The sequence below is a fragment of the Anomaloglossus baeobatrachus genome, chromosome 1 (genome assembly GCF_048569485.1).
Source record: "Anomaloglossus baeobatrachus isolate aAnoBae1 chromosome 1, aAnoBae1.hap1, whole genome shotgun sequence".
Lineage (NCBI taxonomy): Eukaryota > Metazoa > Chordata > Amphibia > Anura > Aromobatidae > Anomaloglossus > Anomaloglossus baeobatrachus.
In genome coordinates, this window is record NC_134353.1 from 77,630,818 (window position 1) to 77,655,073 (window position 24,256).

At 46.5% G+C, this 24,256-nt stretch overlaps 1 protein-coding gene across 1 annotated transcript in view; it reads right to left on the reverse strand.

Moving 5' to 3' along the window:
* Nucleotides 1–2,045: 2,045 nt before the first annotated feature.
* EVC (EvC ciliary complex subunit 1) overlaps nt 2,046–24,256 on the reverse strand; it is a 147,192-nt gene continuing 124,981 nt past the window's right edge. Inside the window, exons 17-20 of the mRNA XM_075346881.1 lie at nt 16,479–16,575; nt 13,789–13,915; nt 13,566–13,659; nt 2,046–4,483 (exon numbers count right to left, since the gene is read on the reverse strand). Of these exons, the coding sequence (XP_075202996.1) occupies nt 4,437–4,483; nt 13,566–13,659; nt 13,789–13,915; nt 16,479–16,575 (365 nt within the window). The 3' untranslated portion in view covers nt 2,046–4,436. The remainder of the gene's footprint in view (nt 4,484–13,565; nt 13,660–13,788; nt 13,916–16,478; nt 16,576–24,256) is intronic.

The window sequence follows — 24,256 nt, forward strand, 5'->3', positions numbered from 1 at the left end:
AAGAGAGAGGCTGATGCTGGGAGGAGAGAGGCTGATGCTGGGGGAGGCTGAGGCTGGGGGAGGCTGAGGCTGGGGTAGGCTGGGAGGAGAGAGGCTGATACTGGGGACAGAAAAGGCTGATGCTGGGAGGAGAGAGGCTGATGCTGGGAGGAGAAAGGCTGATGCTGGGAGGAGAGAGGCTGATGCTGGGGACAGAGAGGCTGATGCTGGGGACAGAGAGGCTGATGCTGGGAGGAGAGAGGCTGATGCTGGGGACAGAAAAGGCTGATGCTGGGAGGAGAGAGGCTGATGCTGGGATGAGAGAGGCTGATGCTGGGGACAGAGAGGCTGATGCTGGGGACAGAGAGGCTGATGCTAGGGACAGAGAAGCTGATGCTGGGGACAGAGAGGCTGATGCTGGGATGAGAGAGGCTGATGCTGGGAGGAGAGAGGCTGATGCTGGGAGGAGAGAGGCTGATGCTGCGGGCAGAGAGGCTGATGCTGCGGGTAGAGGCTGATGCTGGTGCAGCATGGGGGATGGAGCACGATGGGGAGTGCGCAGCATGGTGGATGGAGCACGTTTGGGAGTGCGCAGCATGGCGGATGGAGCACGTTTGGGAGTGCGCAGCATGGCGGATGGAGCACGTTTGGGAGTGCGCAGCATGGCGGATGGAGCACGTTTGGGAGTACGCAGCATGGGGAATGCAGCACGATGGGGAGTGCGGAGCATGGCGGATGGAGCACGTTTTGGAGTGTGCAGCATGGCGGATGGACCACGTTTGGGAGTGCGCAGCATGGCGGATGGAGCACGTTTGGGAGTGCGCAGCATGGCGGATGGAGCACGTTTGGGAGTGCGCAGCATGGGAGATGGAGCACGATGGGGGGTGCGCAGCATAGGGGATGGAGCACGATGGGGAGTGCACTGCATGGGGGATGGAGCACGATGGGGAGTGCGGAGTATGGCGGATGGAGCACGTTTGGGAGTGCGCAGCATGGCGGATGGAGCACGTTTGGGAGTGCGCAGCATGGCGGATGGAGCACGTTTGGGAGTGCGCAGCATGGGAGATGGAGCACGATGGGGGGTGCGCAGCATAGGGGATGGAGCACGATCGGGAGTGCGCTGCATGGGGGATGGAGCACGATGGGGAGTGCGGAGTATGGCGGATGGAGCACGTTTGGGAGTGCGCAGCATGGCGGATGGAGCACGTTTGGGAGTGCGCAGCATGGCGGATGGAGCACGTTTGGGAGTGCGCAGCATGGCGGATGGAGCACGTTTGGGAGTACGCAGCATGGGAGATGGAGCACGATGGGGGGTGCGCAGCATAGGGGATGGAGCACGATGGGGAGTGCGCTGCATGGGGGATGGAGCACGTTTGGGAGTGCGCACCTCCCCCCAACACACACACACACGCGCGCGCACTGCACAACACACCACACACCACACACACACACTGGGAACCACAAACAACTGCCCTACACAGACACCCACACACACAGACAACGCTGCACACACAGAACACCCAACACACAAACACCGCGGCACACACAAATATACGCACATACCGCACAACACACACATTGCACAAAACATACCTCCTCCCAAAACACACCACACACACACAAACCGTGCAACACACACACAACGCTACAGACACACAGCGCTCCACAAACAACGCAACACACATACAACACCGCTCTCACCCCCCGTCACACCCAGACAACACCCAGAACATGTACAGCGCCCTACACAAACACTTGGTAACTACACACAACAACTTATATATATATATATATATATATATATATACTAGAAGGTGGCCTGATTCTACGCATCGGGTATTCTAGAATTTACGTATTGTGTAGTTCATGTATGATTTTTGTTATATATATATATAACAAAAATCATACATGAACTACACAATACGTAAATTCTAGAATACCCGATGCGTAGAATCAGGCCACCTTCTAGTATATATATATATATATAGCAAATAAACAGACTGAGAAAAGCAGACAGTAGTTTATAGTTTTTATTAAAATAGTAAAATATAAATATTTTATACAAGCAATAAATATTATAAACATTTGTCTTTTATTTTAATAGTACCATGATTAAAGAGAAAGCCCCAAATATACTGTACATTTAAAAAACCCTGGATCCTTTAGTCTCCTTTTTTGTCTGTTTCTGGGAAATGTAATCAGCATGGCTTCCGCAGATTTCTTGCCTCTTGACTTAAGGGGGCTTTACACGATACGATATCGTTAATGTTTTGTCGTCGGGGTCAAGTTGTTAGTGACGAACATCCGGCGTCATTAACAATATCGCAGCGTGTAATACTTACCAGCGACCTTAAGCGACCTCAAAAATGGTGAAAATCGTTCACCATGGAGAGGTCGTCCCAAACTCAAAAATCGGTAAGGGTTGTTTATCCAGGTGGTTCATCGCTCATGCGGCAGCACACATCGCTATGTGTGACACCGCAGGAGCGAGGAACGTCTCCTTACCTGCTGCCGGCCACAATGCGGAAGGAAGGAGGTGGGCGGGATGTTACGTCCTGCTCATCTCCGCCCCTCCGCTTTGATTGGTCGGCCGCTTAGTGACGTTGCGGTGACGTCGCTGTAATGCCGAACGTCCCTCCCCCTTGAAGGAGGGATTGTTCAGCAGTCACAGCGACGCCGCTGACCAGGTAAGTATGTGTGACACTGCCGTAGCGATAATGTTCGCTACGGCAGCGATCACAAACAATCGCATGCGCGACTGGGCGGGTACTTACACGCTCGCTATCGCTACAAATTGCTAGCGATATCGCTACCGTGTAAAGCCCCCTTTAATGCAGTGATCGAAGATTTATTATTTGTATATCATTTATCAAAAATAGGTAAAGAAATTAATTGCCCTTGTTTAATGTTTGAATAATACAGAGCCCCAACCCCCCCTGCTAGCCACCGCCACACTAATTCTATTATCCCGCCAGGCTACAGTCACTACCCGCTGCAGAGAACTCCAGAAAGATTTATGCAGCTCTGATTAATCTCAATGTTAAATGTCTTCAGTACGCTCCCCCTAGTGGTGACAGCAGGTAATCAGAGTTGTATAACTCATCTATATTTTTAAACAGATTTGATGGATTTTAAAGGAAAAACTGACTTTTACATGACATTTTTTTGATCCAAATTACACCTTATAAGTACCCTGGAACTTTATATTTGAATAAAAGGTAAATCGCACACAAGTGTGTAAATAAATGAGTAAATCTAGTATGCTGAAAAAAGCAAACTTCAAGACCGTGTATGTCTTCTACTTGTACAGAATGCAAATATACACCCCAAAAAATGGGAAATTACAGATTGTGGTGACCAAGTGCTGAGGAACAGAGGGCAGAAAAGTCACCAACCCTCTACTGGCTCCATAACTGTAGAGACCTCCTCTGGCAACATCAGCACAAACACTGCACCCGCCGCTGGGAGCTTCATGGCCGAGCTGTTGCAGCAGCCGTACATCACCCAGCAGAATGCCGAACCATACATCACCAAGCACAATGCCGTGTATTAGATGCAGCAGTGGTAAGCCACCACCACTGGACTCTGGAGGTGACATGTTCTGTGCAGTGATGGATCACACTATCTGGTGGACAAGTCTGGGTTCAATGACTTCCAGGAGAACGTTACTCACCTGTCTCCATTGTGACCGCTGTACAGTTATGAAATGGACTTGTTATTAGTTTTCTTGCTTGCGGATGTCATGCTGTTGTGCCGCGGTGCGCTGAGGATGGCACGCTGTCATCCCCCAGTGCGCTGAGGATGGCACGCTGTTATGCCGTGATGTGCTGAGGATGGCACGCTGTTATGCCCCAGTGCACTGAGGATGGCACTATGCCGCGGTGCGCTGAGGATGGCACGCTGTTATGCCGCAGTGCGGATGGCACGCTGTTATGCCGCGATGTGCTGAGGATGGCACGCTATTATGCCGCGATGTGCTGAGGATGGCACGCTGTTATGCCGCGGTGCGCTGAGGATGGCACGCTGTTATGCCGCGGTGCGCTGAGGATGGCACGCTGTTATGCCGCGGTGCGCTGAGGATGGCACGCTGTTATGCCGCGGTGCGCTGAGGATGGCATGATGTTATCACTGTTATGCCGCGGTGCGCTAAGGATGGCATGCTGTATGCTGTTTCTTGTTTAGCAGAGTTAAATTTTCTTCACAACTTCTTTTCCTTTCCCATATTTCACTCCAGGCTCCAAGTTGCCGCAAGTTTTCTTAGTTGATTGTGGTTTTATATTCGGCAATGTTTTGGTATATTCAGTTGCTCATCCTTTCATATGAAGCCATACACCAAAGTACATAGCAGTGATCTCACAGAAAACAGTACAGGAGGGGATCACTTATATAGTTCATTCATATCTATATGTATTGTTACACAGCCATCCTTGGTTACTTCTGCTGACATTTGCACTTTGTCATTTTAGCTTCTTCATGGAGGGAATCCTATTGGAAGGTTCAGGTCCTGGAAGACAATGCAGTGATTAGATGTAAAGCATCAGCACTTAGGTCAATATTACAGCAATCAGATTCTAAGGACTCATGGCATGTGAGACTGATCTTATCAGTGAAGCTAAACTGAGGGCCTATGAATCAATTGTCCAAAATAATAAGATAATCTGTCTTTGTATAACCAATGCTTAAATGCTATCATGTATACTAGGGTGCACATCCTGCACCCTAATCATGCTAAATTGAACAAAGCATGCATTCAGGAGGCTAGCTTAGACTGGTCTCTTGAATGTCAGTAACAAGCTGCTGAGGTAGGCACAGACTTTTGCTTATCTCTAGGTGCCTTATCAAGGACAGTATAGTCATGTAGGAAACTGTAGCCAAACAAGAGAGTAAGTGAAACCAAGTTAGATAATTGGTCAACAGCAATACGAATGTACTGAATGAATTGTATAACTGTGTTTGTTTTACAATATACGGGTTAGAAGAGCATTGAGCTTTTCCTGGATACATCTCTGTGTGGTCATTTCTCCTGATTCATATACATCTGCCCAGTTCTAATCTGGAATCCTCCTCCGAGACCCTGAAAGACCCCCTAGAGGTCTCCACCAACAGTTGGCGCCCAAATCGTGTGGCCCCCATAAGAAGCACCCCGAAAACACATGCACCCTGATACCTGGATTACTCACACCAGGACCTCCTTCCGCTCCAACCGGACTGATCATCCCACAACCCCGGTAAGTGTTACATACTGGCTTTTCACTGCCAACAAAGTTGTTCTTGGAGAGGAGGGGGTGATAGGCCTTGTGACCTCATCGGAGATAAAAGTACCCTATATTGACTCGGTGGTGGTGCCCGCTGGGCGCTGGGGGCCCGGTAGCTCAAATCCTGTCCTGTGGTGTGGAATTCAATTGTCACAAGGGATCCGGAGAATGGATAGTAGGGGGTAAGACGTCAGAAGATGGATTTGAAATGAAGGAAAGCGATCCAGCTGAGTGACCAGGTGATTTATTCAGTGCAATACAGACATGGCATGGTCGTGGTTAACGCGTTTCTGGCTTAACGCCCTTAATCATAACCATGGTTATTGTTAGTAGTTTTTCGTTTGTGAACCCTCCCCAACCACACCTATTGCCAATCCATATCATACGCATAAATAGCCTGGGTCTCAGCTTCCCATACACGGTAAGTTTTTTAACTGCATGAGAGGACACACACAAGCTAGGGACCCCAACGTAGAGAAATATTTTGGCGTAGTGTTGGGGCTCTATTGCATTGATCAATTCAGTAGCTAAATTTCTCTTTATTTATATGTTCATGGCAGTAATGCAGATTCCATTTTTCACATTTTCACTCTTACATATAGCTATTGGATTTTTCAAGTCAGTATTCACACAGCAGTTTCTGCTATTTCATGTATTCCCCTTACATAGTCACTGGTGTGCATACCTTATCTCCCCATAGTGATGTTTTTTTAGGTTTTTGCACCCAGTTCAGACTTAGAATGGTGTTCCAAACGTTATTCCTTATTGGATATAGCTGGTTAGACTGACCCGATCCATAGTTTGAGGATGCGGTGGGGGGGGCACCCGTGATTGAAGATAGGGAATTAGGACAATAAATTGGCACAGCTGACCAAGTCTGGAGGATGGGACATTCTTGTAAGTGACATTTTTGTGCGCCCTCCTCCTTTCACGGGATACCCTTGTTTTTACTTAGCTGAGGGAGCTAGAATAAGGGTGGAATGCCCCAGTGCCGGCCGGACTGTAGCGCGCACCATATAGTCTTGAATTAGTGTAATCCAACTGCTGCCAAGACAGCAATAATGTTTAAGTGGAGGACGAAGAAAGTTGAGAAACCTGAAGGTTCACAGAATGTTACAGAATTAGTAACAGACAGAGAGGGAAAGAAAGATGTGCGTCATGCCTCAGAGATTTTTAGCGGACGGTTACAGCCGTAACAATGCAATGCATCGCTGAAGGGAAATAGTGGAAAGTTGAAAGATAAAGGATTGTGGGAAGATGCACAGGTATTTGGTAAAGTAGCGGAGATGTTGCAGTCAGAAGGATAGATTAAAATAGAAGAAGAAGGTGCAGGAGGAGATGCTGTGTTTTATTATATGTTGCCTAAATACGAGAGCAGTGCAAATGAACATGTGGGGTGTTTTGTTGCTACTACTGCCCCGCTACCCCAGTCAATCTCAAGGTTTTTATTGGACACGGCAGTACCCCAAACAGGAGACCCCATGAAACCCACCGCGGCAACACCCCCCGTCCCAGCTCTTTCCATCTCGGCCACCATGTGCCTTTTCTTCCCCCACATGGTGAACCCTACTCGGAGCAATCCCGGACCCATCCAGAGGTTTTCAATTCACGATATGCCCATATACTCCCTCGGGGGCTCAGGTTTTGTTCAGGATAGGCACAAGAGATTTGCTGATGCAGGAGACAGGGGTGTATGATAACACGGCTAATTCAGATACAATAAGTGAAAATTTGGAACAATTGGTATATTAATAGTCCAGCAGCATAATATCTTAAAAAACAAAAAAAAGAATAGAGGCAGGTAAATACATATCTTTGCACTGTGTTAGTTAATCTAAAAACCTTAAAAGATTTACCCCCAATAATGTTAGAAGGTATTCTATCCATTTGTGAAAAAATTAAAAAATAGATCCAACAGAGATGTGTATTATGGAGAGCAAAAGTTTCAAAGCTATTTGTTTCGGACTTTAAAACAGAGGAAGATGATTTTTTTCCCTTCACTCTGACTCCTAGCTCTTCTACTCTAATATAAGAATGGAATGTGGCCCCTCCCAACTGGTGAAGTGAGCTCTGCTTAACCCTTAGAGTTCAGGATTTCACAAATGAAATTAGTAATGGTTTGTTTTTATTTTACTGCTCATACCTGAATGATTAAATTAACTTTGTAGGGAAAAATAGATTGCTTGAGATATGCAAATTAGTTGGTTTTTTTTTTTCCTTTTGTTTTTATGGTGATTTATTTGGACAATATATTTTTATTTTGTGTCTCTGCATATAGACTGCCAGTATTTTATTAATATTCTGGTTTTACTTTCTTTCATAGATATTAGTGTACAGTATATACAAACCGTGTTATCTATCGTAAAGTCTAAAAATTCCCCAGCAGTGTATATTGTTGTAGAGACTTGGGTTATATCCAGTGTTTGTCTTGTTTGAGTTTTATAGTAATTTACTGTCTGCGGTCTTATTTTTCTTGTACAGAGTAGCAGCATAACACTGTGAATTTTCCTAAATTGGTACACAAAAAAAAATTGGGGGGAAGAAGTTATCTATTATATTCTCCAGCAGTAGAAGGCGCAGCAGACATATTAGACAAACTCTGAAGCTGGCCCTTCCCCCGCAACAGTCATATTTACTGGACTACTATGAAACATGTCTAATAATTTAAACAAGAAAATGTTGTCCTATATGTTATTTATTTAGTATTTTCAACCATGTAAAGTATAGATGACCACTAACTGTATTTTGGTCAGAGTTAAAGTTATAAGAATGATCTAATGCATATTTTTAGTTTTTGTTTTCATAGATGGAACAAGATGTTAATCGATTCTATACTGGATATGCTACGGTTTACACAACATGAGGTAATCAAAATTTTAACCACTCCCTTCCCTCCTATCAGTACAGGAGGCAGTGATGTATTGATGCCCTCTCTGAATGGGTAGAACAGAGGTGGGTAAGATGGATAAATGTGTACGTAAGTTGTAGATCTTTCCTGTTGTCAAATGAGCTAGGTATACTGAAGATAAAGTCTATACCTGAGCTGACGGTGATGGAGCCAGGAGATCCTCGCACAGGTGCAGCTGACAAAGAACCAGTGAACGGGCTTAAGGGTGCTTTACACACTGCGACATCGCAAGCAATCTCGTTAGCGATGTGACACACCAGATCGCAGATAAGATTTACCGAAATCGCACATAGGTCCTTTTTTATATCGCCGGTCACATGTGCGATCTCAGCAAATCGTATGTGCGATCTGGCGTGTTACATCGCTAACGAGATCGCTATCGATGTCGCAGAATGTAAAGCACCCTTTAGAGTTGAGAGTCCTTTACTAATGCAGACCAGTACCATACCTCGGTCATGTCCGTGACATTTGTCACTTCTTGTATTCTTAAATCCCTACAGTAACAAGCGATTCAACAAGGAAGGGAGTGTGAGACACAGGGAGCCCAGCTGACTGAGGAAGGTCTGTGGAAAAAGGCTGGTAAGCTTTCTCTGCCATAAGTTCTCTTCTCATTGATGGCCCAGGTAACCTACGGACTAACATCTGTGAAAGACAGCTATCAGTATGTGCTTTGGTGACACCAAAGTTCAGTACTCAGGTGGGTAGAGTCACCCAGTCTTGTAAAACACGTCCTTAAAACAATGTGAGGAAAATTGTAAAGAGTCTGCAGAAACACACCCAGCATCTGCTCTACCCATTTCAGAGACTGCAGATTGATTATAGATGTATATCATGAGCAGGTTTTATGTAAGTTTGTGCGTGTTGTCTGAATTTCTTTCCAGGTTTGGTCAGAGGCATTCCAGTGCAGAAAACGATGTTATTGCTGAAGAACACATGATGGAGGTGATATGTAAAAAAAATGGGTTTACAGAAGTAAAAAAGTGTATATTTTATAGATAGATGGAAACTGGCAAGCTGTGAAGGAAATGTATGTTTTGTTTTCTTTCGTAATAAACAGGTCTTCTATTTGTAAGATATTTTTGGTTTAGCACAGGCATGTACAATTTTTATATGATTGACTAAATAGTGTGATAAACAGGTGTATTCTCCAATTTTAGATATTAAATCAGAGCTAGTAGCATATGGTCTTCAGTCAGATTGATCCTAAAAGGACAAGTGAGAAAGACCCATGAGTCAAGACTAGATGAGCTGATCCAGCTTCTCCCAACCACAGAAATTTCGATGAAGCTCAATGGCAGGACAACATGGATTCATGCCTCGCATTGCAGAAGCGTCAACCCACCAGAGCTGCACTGAGCATCTTGCTTGTATTTATCCTTTTCAAAAGACCTGTACAGTCTCAGACCATCATTGCCAAAATAGATAGAAGAGAGGATTTAGAGAACCTTCAGACAAGGGAAAGTCCAACTACAAAGGGTGGGGACTCCCGTAGGAGTCCTTGGTCTCAAACCGGTGAAGAAAACCCTTTCCTCTCTCCGCCCATGCCTCAACGTTCAGTCAAGCAGGTTTTCCCAACAGATCTTTCTGCCTCTCTTCCTAAGGGAACACAGTGCCCTTAGTATTTGGAAATGACAGAAGTGAGTCTTTAGAGGGGACTGTTGAGGGTAAGAATTGAGTAACCTGAGATACTTAATTCAGCCATTTCACAGACCCAAATATGTAGTTTAGTTGATGTAGCCTAACATACATATTTATGAATGTTTTTGTTTTCTACTAACACATATATAAATATATTCAGTGATTATTCTTAATACAAAATGCCAGCTGTAAACCTTCTAATTCCGGGAAAAGTTTTGGGAGAGCCCATCCCACCAGGCTGATGTCTCCACAGCCCAGTCTGCTGAGCACTGGCAGTGACACGCGAGTTAACATCTCGCCTCAGAAACCAATGGACCTGAAACAACTGAAGCAGAGAGCGGCTGCCATTCCACCCATTATCTCAGAAGGCTTCTCTGAGTCAGCACCTCAAACTGCTCACATGAAGCCTCATCATGTTTTGTTTTTTTATCAAGAGCAGAGCACCAAGGTTCACGAGTCGGCCCTGGATGGACTAGCACCAACCAAGTATCTTCCTTCTCATTTACCATCTGAAAAAGAACCACAGACAATCTGTATATGTGTTTTTTGGTTATGTGCGGACCTCAAGATAAGATCTAGACTCAACCTTCCTTGGTCAGGACAATGTGCCCTAATGAAAGTAATAATGCCAATCCTAATAGCCCCTGTAAATCATGGAGTTACCCTCGAACAGATAAAATAGGTATCCAAGGGTGGAGCCACTGCCCGTAGAGCTGTGTCAAACAATGACCTATTGGAAGACCCCCTATGTATATATAGATGTAATTGGAGTCCCAAGGGGGGTCCCAGACGAGTATAAGGTCCGAGAACATGACTAGCATGTACCTATATACTGTAGTGTGGAAGGTGAAGATTCCCTGGGAAATCTCTCCATTTAAGATAAAGGCAGACAGATAATCTTATTAAGGGGGGACTGTGAGGGCCTAGGCTATGAATCAATTGTCCAAAATAATAAGATAATCTGTCTTTGTATAACCATTGCTTAAATGCTATCATGTATACTAGGGTGCACATCCTGGAATGTATTATTGAAACTAATTAACTAATTATTAACTAAATTGAACAAAGCAGGCATTCAGGAGGCTAGCTTAGACTGGTCTCTTGAATGTCAGTAACAAGCTGCTGATGTACTTGCATAGACTTTTGCTTATCTCCAGGTGCCTTATCAAGGACAGTATAGTCATGTAGGAGACTGTAGCCAAATAAGGGAGTAAGTGAAACCAAGTTAGATAATTGGTCAACAGCAATAGGAATGTACTGAATGAATTGTATAACTGTGTTTGTTTTACAATATACGGGTTATAAGAGCATTGAGCTTCTCCCGGTTAGAGATACGTCTCTGTGTGGTTATTTCTCCTGATTCATATACATCTGCACAGTTCTAATCTGGAATCCTCCTTTGAGACCCTGAGAGACCCTCTAGAGGTCTCCCCCAACCAAACCACCCTGCTATCTGTATGGAAAGGGATTAAGATTACACCAAACCCAAACTGTAAAGTTTGCTGTTCGTACCGAACATGGGCTTTAGAAAAAAAATCACTGTCACAGTTCGGAGTTTCGGTGCTTCATGTATGCTAATCAGTTGATCAAGAATCGCTGTGCTTGGTTACGCTTGGTGCTCGGCCCAGTGTGAGCTACATGGAGTCTCTGAAAGGCTCTTGCTGGGGATAAAAACAATGTTCGGATGTAGTGTGTACAAAAAAAATGCCCTCCCCGGAAGTGCTCTCTATGTAGTCAAACTGCCTAATCAGTGACTTCCAATGGGGTTCAGGTCAAATCCGGGTCCCAACCGAACTTCACCTAAAGTCCAGCTGATCCCGCAGAACCGAATTTCCACAGGTCTGCTCATCTCTAGAAAGGGTAACTGTACTTTCAAGTAACTTTTCACGATAAGCTGTGCTGTGTATGCACATGAGAAAAACACTCAATTGTCCATTATATGACTTCATGTCTGATCAGGGAAAATTAGTGAAAATGCAGAATAAATCTGTTAATTTGCAATTGACTCTGAACTGGCAGGAGGAGATGAGCTGCTGTAATGTCTCCCGTAGACATCACAGTACACCAAGAGAGCTTCTTGCTCTTCATTTCTTAGTTATCACATAAAATGAAGCAGCATGGAGGACAATATACAGCAGTACTGAGCTGTCTAGATGTGAATCCAACTGTGAGGGGAGGTGAAAGACTTGTTAGAAAGCTCAGCATGATATATGTCTCTGTCTGCCAGCTTCCTCACTTTTCATCAATAGTTTTCCCCGATCTCCAAAGAGTATACTGGCAGTCCTTGTTATCTTCAGAAAGACTAAGTTATGCTGTCTTTTCAGGGTGAATAGTGAGATCAAAAGTCAGGACTGGGGAGTGCACAAGTGGCTCACATGTGGAGATAGAAGCAAAATTAGCTGATAGGATATATTACGAAGTTTCTTATATTTTCATGTTCTATAGATATATGTAGTTCCTTGAAAGTAGTTATTCTTTTTTTTCAGGATGAATAGTGAGATCAAAAGTCAGGGCTGGGGACGGGGAGAAGTGGCTCACATGTGGAGATAGAAGCAAAATTAGCTGATAGGATATCTTACGAAGTTTCTTATATTTTCATGTTCTATAGATTTATGTAGTTTCTTGAAAGTACAGTTTCCTTTCAACTTATCTTCCTAAAACAAGCTGCATTATGCAGCACTGACTTCACTTAACCCTTAAATGTGCAAAAAATAATAATGTATGAGTCATATCAAACTTTAAAAAACCGCTGGTGGCGTAAAGAGGAAATAAAATGCAAAAAAAATAAAAAATATATTAAAAAAAATCAAATAATAAAAATTGCTATATTTTTTCACCTCCTGAATTGCCATAGATACATGTGAAGACAGCAGAGCACTAATGATTTCCAAAATAAAGAGGCTAAAAAATGGATTCAAACCAATGATAGTGTTTGTACAAGTGGAGAAAAACCCCGTTTTCTTTAAGAGGCTGCAAAAGGGTTTCTCAAAGCACTAACATATTTATTGCATAGGTTGATAACTTGCTGATAGTTGGGGGTCAGCCCACACGGACCCCTACTGATTGCCAAATACTTCTCTCTGGGCATCTCATAGAAATTAATGGAGTGGCAGTAAGCATGCTCAACCAATGCATCATTCAGTTGGGGTTCTGCAGAGCCCTATATTGGCATTTGTGAGGGTTGCTGCAGGAAGCTCCTTTAAAACTTAATACAACTCCTTTGATAAGTTGTATCACAAACGTTATTTGCAGGCACTATTGTTACATAGGAAATTATGCAGATGATATCTATGCTTAAAGTGACTCTGTCAGCACAGAAAGACTGTTTAAACCAAGTACAGGCACTCAGTGCATCATGGTGGGGGCCAAACATTTAAGTGCCCCTTGCCACCTGCATGTTTTCCATCTACTGTATCTCCTTCCCTCCCTTCTTCTTTGACAGCTCTGACATCAAAGAGGCAGAAAAGGGCCCACCTGCATGTTTTCCATCCCACCCCTTTTTTGACAGCTTTGACATCAAAAAGGCAAAAAACGCAAGATGGTTGGAAAACAAGCAGGTGAGAAGGTGCACTTAAATGTTTGGCCACGTCATGATGCATGAAGCGCGTGTACTTGGTTTGAACAGTCATTATGTGCTGTGAAAACGGAGTCATTTGTAGATCTATCAAAAATGGAAGCTTTATTGCAAGCGTGTAACATATCCTTCACTGATACAGAGCAAATGTGACCCGTTACAGTTCAAGTATACCCTCCCACTTATGGACAAATCTCTTCCCCATACTGACCGGACTGCACGTTCCTGTTTCCTGAAGAGTTGTTGTCAGTGAGTCGGATCCTCGCCAGCGTGGCCAGCTCAGCAATGAACTCCTGTTCTGCATCCTAAAAAAAGGAAAATTCAAAGCAAGGTGGAACAAATCGATGCAAAGGTCTATGGTGCAGGAGGAAGTGATATATTTCTATATTCTTCCATTATTACCACGTATGGTCAAAACACCCCAAAACCGCTACCTTCAGCTTGTTCTCTAGCTGTCCTTCCAGGAGATGGAGAACAGATTTCTTCTGTCTCAGGGAGTCCAAACGAATCTTTTGAAATAATCTGAGCTTTTCAAGCAATTGCTTTTGTTGGGAAATCAGTCTAATGAAACGGAATGATAAATATTAATGAAGGCTTCATCTACAAAATGCTCTAGATATGATGCAAAGAGAAAAGTTCTCCCCTTAGACCCCACTTTAGCTTCACACAAGGCCAGATCAGACCTCATACTTTGCACTGACGAGTGACAATCATCCCGAAACACCGTGTCTGCAAATTAAGGTTCTGATCTGGCATAAATCCTAAAGGCCGCTTTACACGCAACGACATCGCTAAAGAGATGTCGTTGGGGGTCACGGAATTCGTGACGCACATCCGTTCTCGTTAGCGACGTCATTGCGTGTGACATTTACGAGCAACCGCTAACGATCAAAAATACTCACCATATCGTTGATCATGGACACGCTGTCGATTTCCCAAATATCGTTGCGGTTACGGGACGCAGGTTGTTCGTCATTCCTGCGGCAGCACAAATCGTTATAACACCGCAGGAATGAGGAACCTCACTTTACCTGCGGCCACCAGCAATGAGGAAGGAAGGAGGTGGGCGGCATGTTCCGGCCGCTCATCTCCGCCCCTCCGCTTCTATTGGGCGGCCGCTTAGTGACGTTGCTGTGACGCCGAACGAACCGCTCCCTTAGAAAGGAGGCGGTTCACCGGTCACAGCAACGTCGCTAGGCAGGTAAGTAGTGTGACGGGTCCGAGCAATGTTGTGCGCCACGAGCAGCGATTTGCCCGTGACGCACAACCGATGGGGGGGTACGCACGCTAGCAAGATCGCAGTGTGTAAAGTGGCCTTAAGTCATATGAAAAGACTTCTTAAAGAGCCATTTCTGACTTCTAGGATTGCTACCTCCAATAGTTGGCACTAGAGTTTGTCTCCTTTCTCCATGAAGAGACAATCTAAATATGATGAAGAGAAATGTTGCATGCCGGTTAATAATTTGTTTTTACTAGGGGAATAATATTGGCTCTTGTCATATACAGTAGCACAATAAAGGGTTTATTCTACTTGCATGACTCAATGGCGATCAAGTAATCAGTATTCACCAATATTGCATACTTCCGGCCACATTCCGACTAGACGTGCTCCGTACACTGTACACTGGTTTGGCAGCTCACCCTGGTGATCAGTGGAGTCAGGGCAAATAAAAGTACATATCTATTGTTCTAGCTACTGCAGGAAAGATGTGGTATTTCATGGACTCCATTCAAATGAGTCCTCCAGAGAAGGAGCCATCACTTGCTCAAAAAAAGTGAGTCAAATACCCGATCCCTGAGCTCTCTCAATTCTGCCATTATTTCTGCTTTGCATGGGTTGCTCCACTTATTTTGGAGCGCAGTATGTGGAATCTCTGCTGGGCGTTTCTTCAGAGTCTTCTCTGGGGGCGTGCACTTTCACCCCTCTCTTCCAGAATCTACCAATCATAGCTCAGCAGTGAAGTCTAGCACGCTGTGATTGACATCATATGGAAGAAAGAGTGAAAGTGCACGCTCACGGAGAAGACTCTGAAGAGACGCCCCTATTGGACTGCAAGCAGAGATTTCACATTCTGTGCTGCAAAAGCAATAAAGGACTATCCCTGCAACGAAGTGACACAATGCAAAAACTGAAAGAAGTGATAGGTTCAGGGATTTTTTACTCAATTTTTTGGAGCAAATAACAGGGCACTTTATTACAGCACATGAACAGAGGTTGTTCCAGTCTTAAGTCTTGTCTTAGTAATGGGGTCTCATGCAAGACATTTCAGAAAAACAGGTCATGAAATGTTTCACTTTCCAACTAAGCTGCACCAGTGATAACAAAAAGAGGTTCACGTCAATTTGAGTTCACTCATTACAGTTACCAGAGACTTCCATGAATCGACAAGACCACCTATTCTTAAAGGGGTTGTCCACTGTCATTCCCCCTGCTCACTCCAGTAAAAATAAATAAGTCTATACTCCCCTCCGATGCGGCTGCAGTTCCAGTGATGTCTGAAGCCACGTTCCCGGGCCTCAAGTAACATTGTAATGACACATGAGCCTTGTAACTAATCAGCGCCCGGTGTCTGTCTCCCCGCCTTCAGATGTTTGAGCAGGAAGTCAGCGCACCGCTCACATCCTGCTCAAATCTCTGAAGGTGGAGAGACAGACGCCGAGCGCTGATTGATGGTGGAGCTCATGTGTCACAACTATGTCACGTGAGCCCCAGGAACGCAACTTCAGACATCGATGGAACCACGACCACACCAGAGGTGAGTATAGGCTTATTTATTTTTCCGGGGGTGAGCAAGGGGAATCTAGTGGATATCCCTTTTAACCCCTTTAACCCCTGACTGCAGGATTTAACTGGTAAAGAGCCATGGGAGGATCTCCGGCTGTTAGAGGATCATGATGGCTGATTAAATCAGCCATCATGGGCAGGGAAGGATGCGGGCTCGGCCTGTGAGCCCGCATCAAAGGCAGAGACATGACTTTTGATGTACAGTATATATACATCCAAAGTCGTGAAGGGCTTAAAGGGGTTGTCCATTTTGGGTAACACCATTTTAGCATTTTCCCTATTATGGACTACTGAAAAATTGATTAAAACTGTTGTAAAATAAAAAAACAGTTTCCAAACCTTTCATGGAGATCATAACTTGATGATGGTTCTGGAAGTTTCTTCTTTGGCTTAGTTTTGGTTATCTTGTGCTCACTTCTCAATTTTGATGTATTTTCTGTTTAAAATAAATAAATAAATAAATAAATAATCACAAACAAATAAAAGATTTAAAGACGTTCTGTCACTTCTCCTGACAAGACTGTGGTAGTAAATACTCGTATTTTCCATACAGGTAAAATATATCTTTGTACCGTGTTAGCCAGTAGAGATAAAAAATTGTTTAAAAGAACTGAAGTCCTCAGTGGTTGATACCTTTTAATGGCTAACTGAAAAGATGGTAATGATTGCAAGCTTTCCAGACTACTCTGGTCTCTTCATCAGGCATGGTATAACACAAAATCTGAAGAGTCACATATTTATACACAACAGGACATAGAATAGTGCAGTAAGAAAAAAACAAAACAAAAAAAACCACACAAGTTATATGAAACAGAACTCTCACTATGGCAGGGGAGCAAACTGTTGTGGCCATAAATAAAGAGAATTTTGTTTACTTACCGTAAATTCTTTTTCTTATAGTTCCGACATGGGAGACCCAAACCATGGGTGTATAGCTTCTGCCTCCGGAGGACACACAAAGTACTACACTCAAACGTGTAGCTCCTCCCTCCAGGCTATATACACCCCCTGGATGACAATCTACCCAGTTCAGTGCAAAAGCTGAAGGAGGACATCCACCCATAAGTAGAGATAGAGTAAAACTCGTAATAACCGGAACTCTGACTACTAACAACAGCCGGTGAAACACACGGAACAAAAAAACTGCCAACAGGCAACAGGGAGGGTGCTGGGTCTCCCATGTCGGAACTATAAGAAAAAGAATTTACGGTAAGTAAACAAAATTCTCTTTTTCTTTATCGTTCCTTATGGGAGACCCAAACCATGGGACGTTCCAAAGCAGTCCATGGGTTGGAATAAACCAAACTGAGAAGTAGGCAAAACCTAACTTCACAAATGGGCGACAGCCGCCTGAAGAATGCGTCTGCCCAAGCTCGCATCTGCCGAAGCATGAGCATGCACTTGGTAGTGCTTCGAAAAAGTGTGCAGACTGGACCACGTGGCAGCCTGACAAACCTGCTGAGCCATAGCCTCGTGCCTGAAAGCCCAGGAGGCACCGACAGCTCTGGTCGAGTGCGCCTTAATCCCTGGCGGGGGAGGCACCTGAGAACACTGGTAGGCATCGGTGATAGCCGATCTGATCCAACGAGCTAGGGTCGGTTTAGAAGCAGCGAGACCCTTGCGCTGACCAGTGGTTAGCACAAAAAGTGAGGTGCACCGCCTAAAAACGGCGGTGCGTGACACATAGATTCGGAGCGCCCGCACCAAATCCAAGGTATGCAACGCCTTTTCAAAGCGATGCACAGGGGCCGGACAAAGAGAAGGCAATGAAATGTCCTGGTTAAGGTGGAAAGGAGACACCACCTTAGGGAGGAAGTCCGGAGACGGACGAAGAACCACCTTGTCTTGGTGAAACACCAAAAAGGGGGATTCCGAAGAGAGCGCAGCCAAATCAGAAACTCTCCTGAGAGAAGTTATGGCTACTAGAAAAACAACTTTCTGTGAAAGTCTAAACAAGGGAACCTCCCTGAGAGGCTCAAAGGGGGGTTTCTGTAAGGCCGTGAGGACCAGATTAAGGTCCCAGGGATCCAAGGGCCGCCGGTAAGGAGGAATGATGTGAGATGCGCCCTGCATGAAGGTGCGCACCTGAGCCAGTCGGGCGATACGCCGCTGGAACAATACCGACAGAGCCGACACCTGTCCCTTGAGGGAATTGAGGGACAGTCCTAGCTGTAGACCGGACTGTAGAAAAGACAGGATGGTCGGCAAGGAGAACGGCCAAGGAGCATGGTCGGAAGAGCGACACCAGGACAGGAAAATCCTCCAAGTCCTGTGGTAAATCTTGGCCGAGGAAGACTTCCGAGCCTGAGTCATGGTGGAGATGACCTCAGAGGGGATGCCTGAAGCCGTCAGGATCCAGGACTCAAGAGCCACGCCGTCAATCTGAGAGCCGCAGAATTCTGGCGGAAGAACGGACCTTGAGAGAGAAGGTCTGGGCGGTCCGGGAGATGCCACGGCACCTCTACAGACAGACGGAGCAGGTCTGGGTACCAAGCTTGCCTGGGCCAGTCCGGAGCAATGAGTATGACTCGACGGCCCTCCATTCTGATCTTGCGCAGAACCCTGGGCAAGAGCGCTAGAGGGGGAAACATATAGGCCAGACGGAACTGAGACCAATCTTGAACCAGTGCGTCTGCTGCGAAGGCTTGAGGATCGTGGGAGCGAGCCACGTAAACCGGAACCTTGTTGTTGTGCCGGGATGCCATTAGATCCACTTCCGGAGTGCCCCACTTGCGGCAGATTGATCTGAACACTGACGGATGCAGGGCCCACTCGCCGCTGTCCACGGTTTGACGGCTGAGGTAATCGGCCTCCCAGTTTTCCACGCCTGGGATGTGGACTGCAGATATGGTGGACTTGGAGTCCTCCGTCCACTGGAGGATTCGTTGAACCTCCAACATCGCCAGACGGCTGTGAGTCCCGCCCTGGTGATTGATGTAGGCAACCGCTGTCGCGTTGTCCGACTGAACTCGAATGTGCCTGCCCGCCAACAGGTGGTGAAAAGCTAGGAGAGCTAGAAACACAGCTCTGATCTCCAGCACATTGATCGAGAGGGCTGATTCGGACGGAGTCCAAGTGCCCTGTGCTCGGTGATGGAGAAATACTGCTCCCCAACCGGAGAGGCTGGCATCCGTGGTGAGGATCACCCAGGACGGAGTCAGGAAGGAGCGTCCCTGTGACAGAGAGAGGGGCCGAAGCCACCACTGAAGGGAGCTCCTGGTCTGTGACGACAGAGCCACCTGCCTGGGCAAGGAAGAGATCCGCTTGTCCCAACAGCGGAGAATGTCCAGCTGCAGGGGACGCAGATGGAACTGAGCAAAGGGAACCGCTTCCATGGACGCCACCATCTGACCCAGCACCTGCATGAGGTGTCTGATGGAATGACGGCGGTGCCTCAGCAGAGAGCGCACCGCCAGACGAAGGGACTGCTGTTTGACTAAGGGCAACTTGACAAGTGCCGGCAGAGTCTCGAATTGCATCCCTAGGTACAAAAGCACCTGGGTCGGGGTCAGAGTGGACTTGGGCAGGTTGACAAGCCACCCGAACTGAACTATCGTGGCGAGAGTGAGAGAGACACTCCGCTGGCAGTCTGCACTGGATGAGGCCTTGACTAGAAGGTCGTCCAGGTAAGGAATCACTGCCAACCCCTGGAGGTGCAGGACCGCAACCACTGCTGCCATGACCTTGGTGAATACTCGAGGGGCCGTGGCTAAGCCGAAGGGGAGAGCCACGAATTGGAAATGTTCCTCTCCGATCGCAAAGCGTAGCCAACGCTGGTGTGAAACCGCAATAGGCACATGCAGATAGTCATCTCTGATGTCGATGGATGCCAGAAAATCTCCTTGGGTCATTGAGGCAATGACCGATCTCAGAGATTCCATGCGAAAGTGCCGCACCTGAACATGCTTGTTGAGAAGCTTGAGATCCAGGATGGGTCGGAAGGAACCGTCCTTTTTGGGGACTAGAAAGAGGTTTGAGTAGAAACCGCTGAACCGTTCCCGGGCGGGAACCGGAACAATTACACCGTTGGCCTGCAGGGATGCCACGGCCTGAGAGAAGGCGGCGGCTTTGGAGCAGGGGGGGGTGGACAGAAAAAATCTGTTTGGCGGGCTGGAAGAAAATTCTATCCTGTAGCCGTGGGAGATGATATCCCGCACCCACTGATCGGAGACGTGTTGCAACCACACGTCGCCAAAGTGGGAGAGCCTGCCACCGACCAAGGACGTTGCTGGCGCGGCCAGATAGTCACGAGGAGGCTGCCTTAGTGGCAGCGGCTCCTCCGGTCTTTTGAGGACGCGGCTTTGCGCGCCAGTTGGATTTACGATCCTTGGCTGCGGTAGTGGACGAGGCCGAGGGCTTAGAGGATGACCAGTTAGAGGAACGAAAGGAACGAAACCTCGATTGGTTCCTGCCCTGGACAGGTTTCTCGGCTTTAGTTTGTGGCAAGGAAGTACTCTTCCCGCCAGTAGCTTCCTTAATTATGTCATCCAGCTGTTCCCCAAACAGCCGGGACCCAGCAAAAGGGAGACTCGCAAGGTACTTCTTAGAGGAAGCGTCTGCTTTCCACTCTCGAAGCCACAAGATCCTGCGGATTGCGAGGGAGTTAGCGGAGGCCACCGCCGTGCGGTGAGAAGCCTCCAGGATGGCAGACATGGCGTAGGATGCAAAAGCCGAAGCTTGAGAAGTTAAGGCATCCGTCTCAGGAATAGAGTCCCTGGAGAGGGAATGAATCTCCGCCAGAGAGGCAGAGACTGCCTTAACTGCCGCAAAAGACGGGGAGAACGAGGCTCCTGCCGCCTCATATACAGACTTGGCCAGAAGGTCAACCTGGCGGTCAGTGGGATCCTTAAGAGAAGTGCCATCAGCCACAGCTACGACTGTGCGGGCTGAGATTCTGGACACCGGAGGGTCTACCTTTGGGGACTGGGCCCATTCCTTAACCACCTCTGGTGGAAAAGGAAAACGGTCATCTGAACTACGCTTCGGAAAACGTTTGTCAGGACAGGCCCTGGGCTTGTTAACAGTGGTGTGAAAGCTGGAGTGGTTAAAAAATATACTCCTAGGTTTCTTAGGAGAGGTAAACTGGTGTACCTCTACCAGAGAGGGTTGTTCCTCTGACTCTTGTGGGTTGAGGTTCAGTACGGAGTTAATGGACGCAATCAAGTCACTAACATCCGCATCACCCTCAGACAAGTCAATGGGGTACATAGAGGTAGCGTCTGAGCCCACAGTAAACGAATCCTCCTCGCCCTGCACCTCGGCTTGTGAATCAGAGCCGTGGGACGAGGAAGGAGAAGGTTCCCTGCGTCTCCGTTTAGGGGGACGGGGTCCTAGGACATGCTCTGAGGGCTCTGCAGAGCTCGGAGCAGCAGAGGCACCCTGAGAAGGGGGCTGATGCATGGACAGCAGTGTCCGGGACAGCTGCCCCATGGAGTCGGCAAAAGACTGGGAAATAGCTTGTGAAAAGGAAGCTACCCAAGCCGGGGGTTCAGCCACCGGGGCCGGAGCAGCCGGAGGGACCCCTGAGGAGGCTCCAGGCTGAGACACAAACATGTTAGCACAGGCATCACAATGTGGGTATGTGCTTGGCTCTGGCAGAATGAGCTTACATGCAGTGCATATAGCGTACATGTTTGCAGCCTTGCTTCGGGTGACAGACATGCTGCTGAGGTGGAAGCTCTGCAGCAAGAATACACTCCTGTAGAATGCCCTGAGAGTGTAATAAAAGTCCACAACCGGAGGTTGTGGCTTACCAGCCCGCTCTCTGTGTGCCCTCCGGATTCCACAGCTCAAAGACCCTGTGAAGCGTCAGCCTTCCTAACAGTATGCAGCTGCAGCATCCAGCGCCTTCCAGTGTAAGAACGCTGAGAAAATGGCGCTGGGAGAAGGAGGGGGGGCGTGTATAAGCCCAAGAGCGGGAAAAACGGAGGGCAGAGAGATACAGGGAGAGATACAGGGGAGGGAACATCTCCCCAGAGAGGAGTGCCCTCCCCTCTGCTGGTCGGGCGATGGGCGGCGCTGTATGCAAAACATGCAGAGAAGCCGAAACCGAAACTAGGCCCAAACTGAAGCCGGGGCCTAGATTTTAAAATGCGGCCGACGAGCAGGCACCTTCGGCGCGGTTCTCAGGGGAAACCCCCAGAACCGGCCGGAATTTACAGTAATGCTAAAACACATACTGTCCCCCTAATAAAAGTACCCGGGACCCCTGAAAAACGTCTCAATACTTAGCTTTTGAGACGCAGGGCCAGTCCCTGAGTGAGGGTTAAACGCTCCTTCCAGCAGGAACCAGACAGGGCTGCGGATGGAGACCGGTCTTCTGCAAGCAGAGAGGACCGTCCAAGCTCCCACTTCAACCCAGAGCCTCTCAGAGGATGTGAAGGAGCGCGGCATGTGAAGGCTCCAGCCTTATAAAGTCAACCTTAACAGCACCGCCGACAGAGTGGGGTGTGAAGGGACATGCCGGGAGTCCAGACTGGACCCGCTTTTCTTCCAAATCTTTAAAAATAAAATAAAAATGAAAAAAAATATCAGAGAATGCAAGTGTGTGATCCTCCTGAAACACAAAGCATTGAACTGGGTAGATTGTCATCCAGGGGGTGTATATAGCCCGGAGGGAGGAGCTACACGTTTGAGTGTAGTACTTTGTGTGTCCTCCGGAGGCAGAAGCTATACACCCATGGTTTGGGTCTCCCATAAGGAACGATAAAGAAATTAAATATTTATTATTAAATATTTAATTAAATATATTGCAGCAATAGTAATATTTATGGCCACAACAGTTTGCCCCCCTGCCATAGTGAGAGGTCTGTTTCATATAACTTGTGTTTTTTTTTGTTTGTTTTTTTCTTACTGCACTATTCTATGTCCTGTTGTGTATAAATATGTGACTTCAGATTTTGTGTTATACCATGCCTGATGAAGAGACCTGAGTAGTCTCAAAAGCTTGCAATTATTACCATCTTTTCAGTTAGCCATTAAAAGTATCAACCACTGAGGACTCTCAGTTCTTTTAAACAATTTCGTATTTCCCATGAAATCTGAGCCATTGTTTCTTATAACCTTGCATTGTGCCTTCTCCGAGATGTGTATGAATACATTGACAACTAGGCGTGGCTATTTATGTGTTACAAGTCTTTGTTAGAGGGCGCCAGCAGCTCTGTTTTCTAGATCCCAAGGATTATGTGGCTTTCAGGCTTTAATCTCTGTACAAGGATTTGAACTTATGCTTTAATTGGGTCCACAGAGTTAGATGCTGGCCGATGGTGCAGGCTGGCAGTAATGGTCAGGCAGCCGGGTCAGAATCAGGAGGGCACTCAAGGTACAAAATCAGAAGGCAAAATAATGGTCAGGAAATGGGACAATGTCAGAAAACAGGAATACCAATACGCTAAGCAGGAGCTGAAAATACAAAACTGAACTAAAGAAGTGGGAGCCGGAGGTTCAGTAGTTTAAATAGGCATGTAGAGCATATGACAATCTGACGCGTTTCGGATCTATAACATAGACTCATAGAATCATAGAATGGTAGAGTTGGAAGGGACCTTAAGGGCCATCGGGTCAAACCCCTGCAAGTGCAGGCTTTCCTAAATCATCCCAGCTATATGTTTATCCAGTTTCTGCTTGAAGATTTCCATTGATGGAGAGCTCACCACCTCCCGTGGTCATCTGTTCCACTCTCTGACTACCCACACTGTCAGAAAGTTTTTCCGAATGTCTAATCTGAATCTCCTTCCTTTAAGTTTCATCCCATTGCTTCTTGAACTTCCTTGTGCTAATGAGAATAGGGTAGTTCCCTCTGAACTGTGACTACCTTTCAGATATTTGTAGACCACTATTAAGTCTCCGCTCAGCCTTCTCTTTTTCAAACTAAACATCCCTAATTCTTTTGGCCTTTCTTCATATGACATGGTTTGCAGTCCTTCTACCATATGACCCTTATTAATAGGTACCTGAATAAAAATCATATTTTATAGATCCAAAACGCGTCAGTTTGTCATATACTCTACATGCCTTATGTTTTAATACCAGTTTTTAAGAGGGACTAATACATTTTTGGATTTTATTTACACAACTACTATTTTTCTATAGCGGTTTTCTTCATGGATGCTGGATTT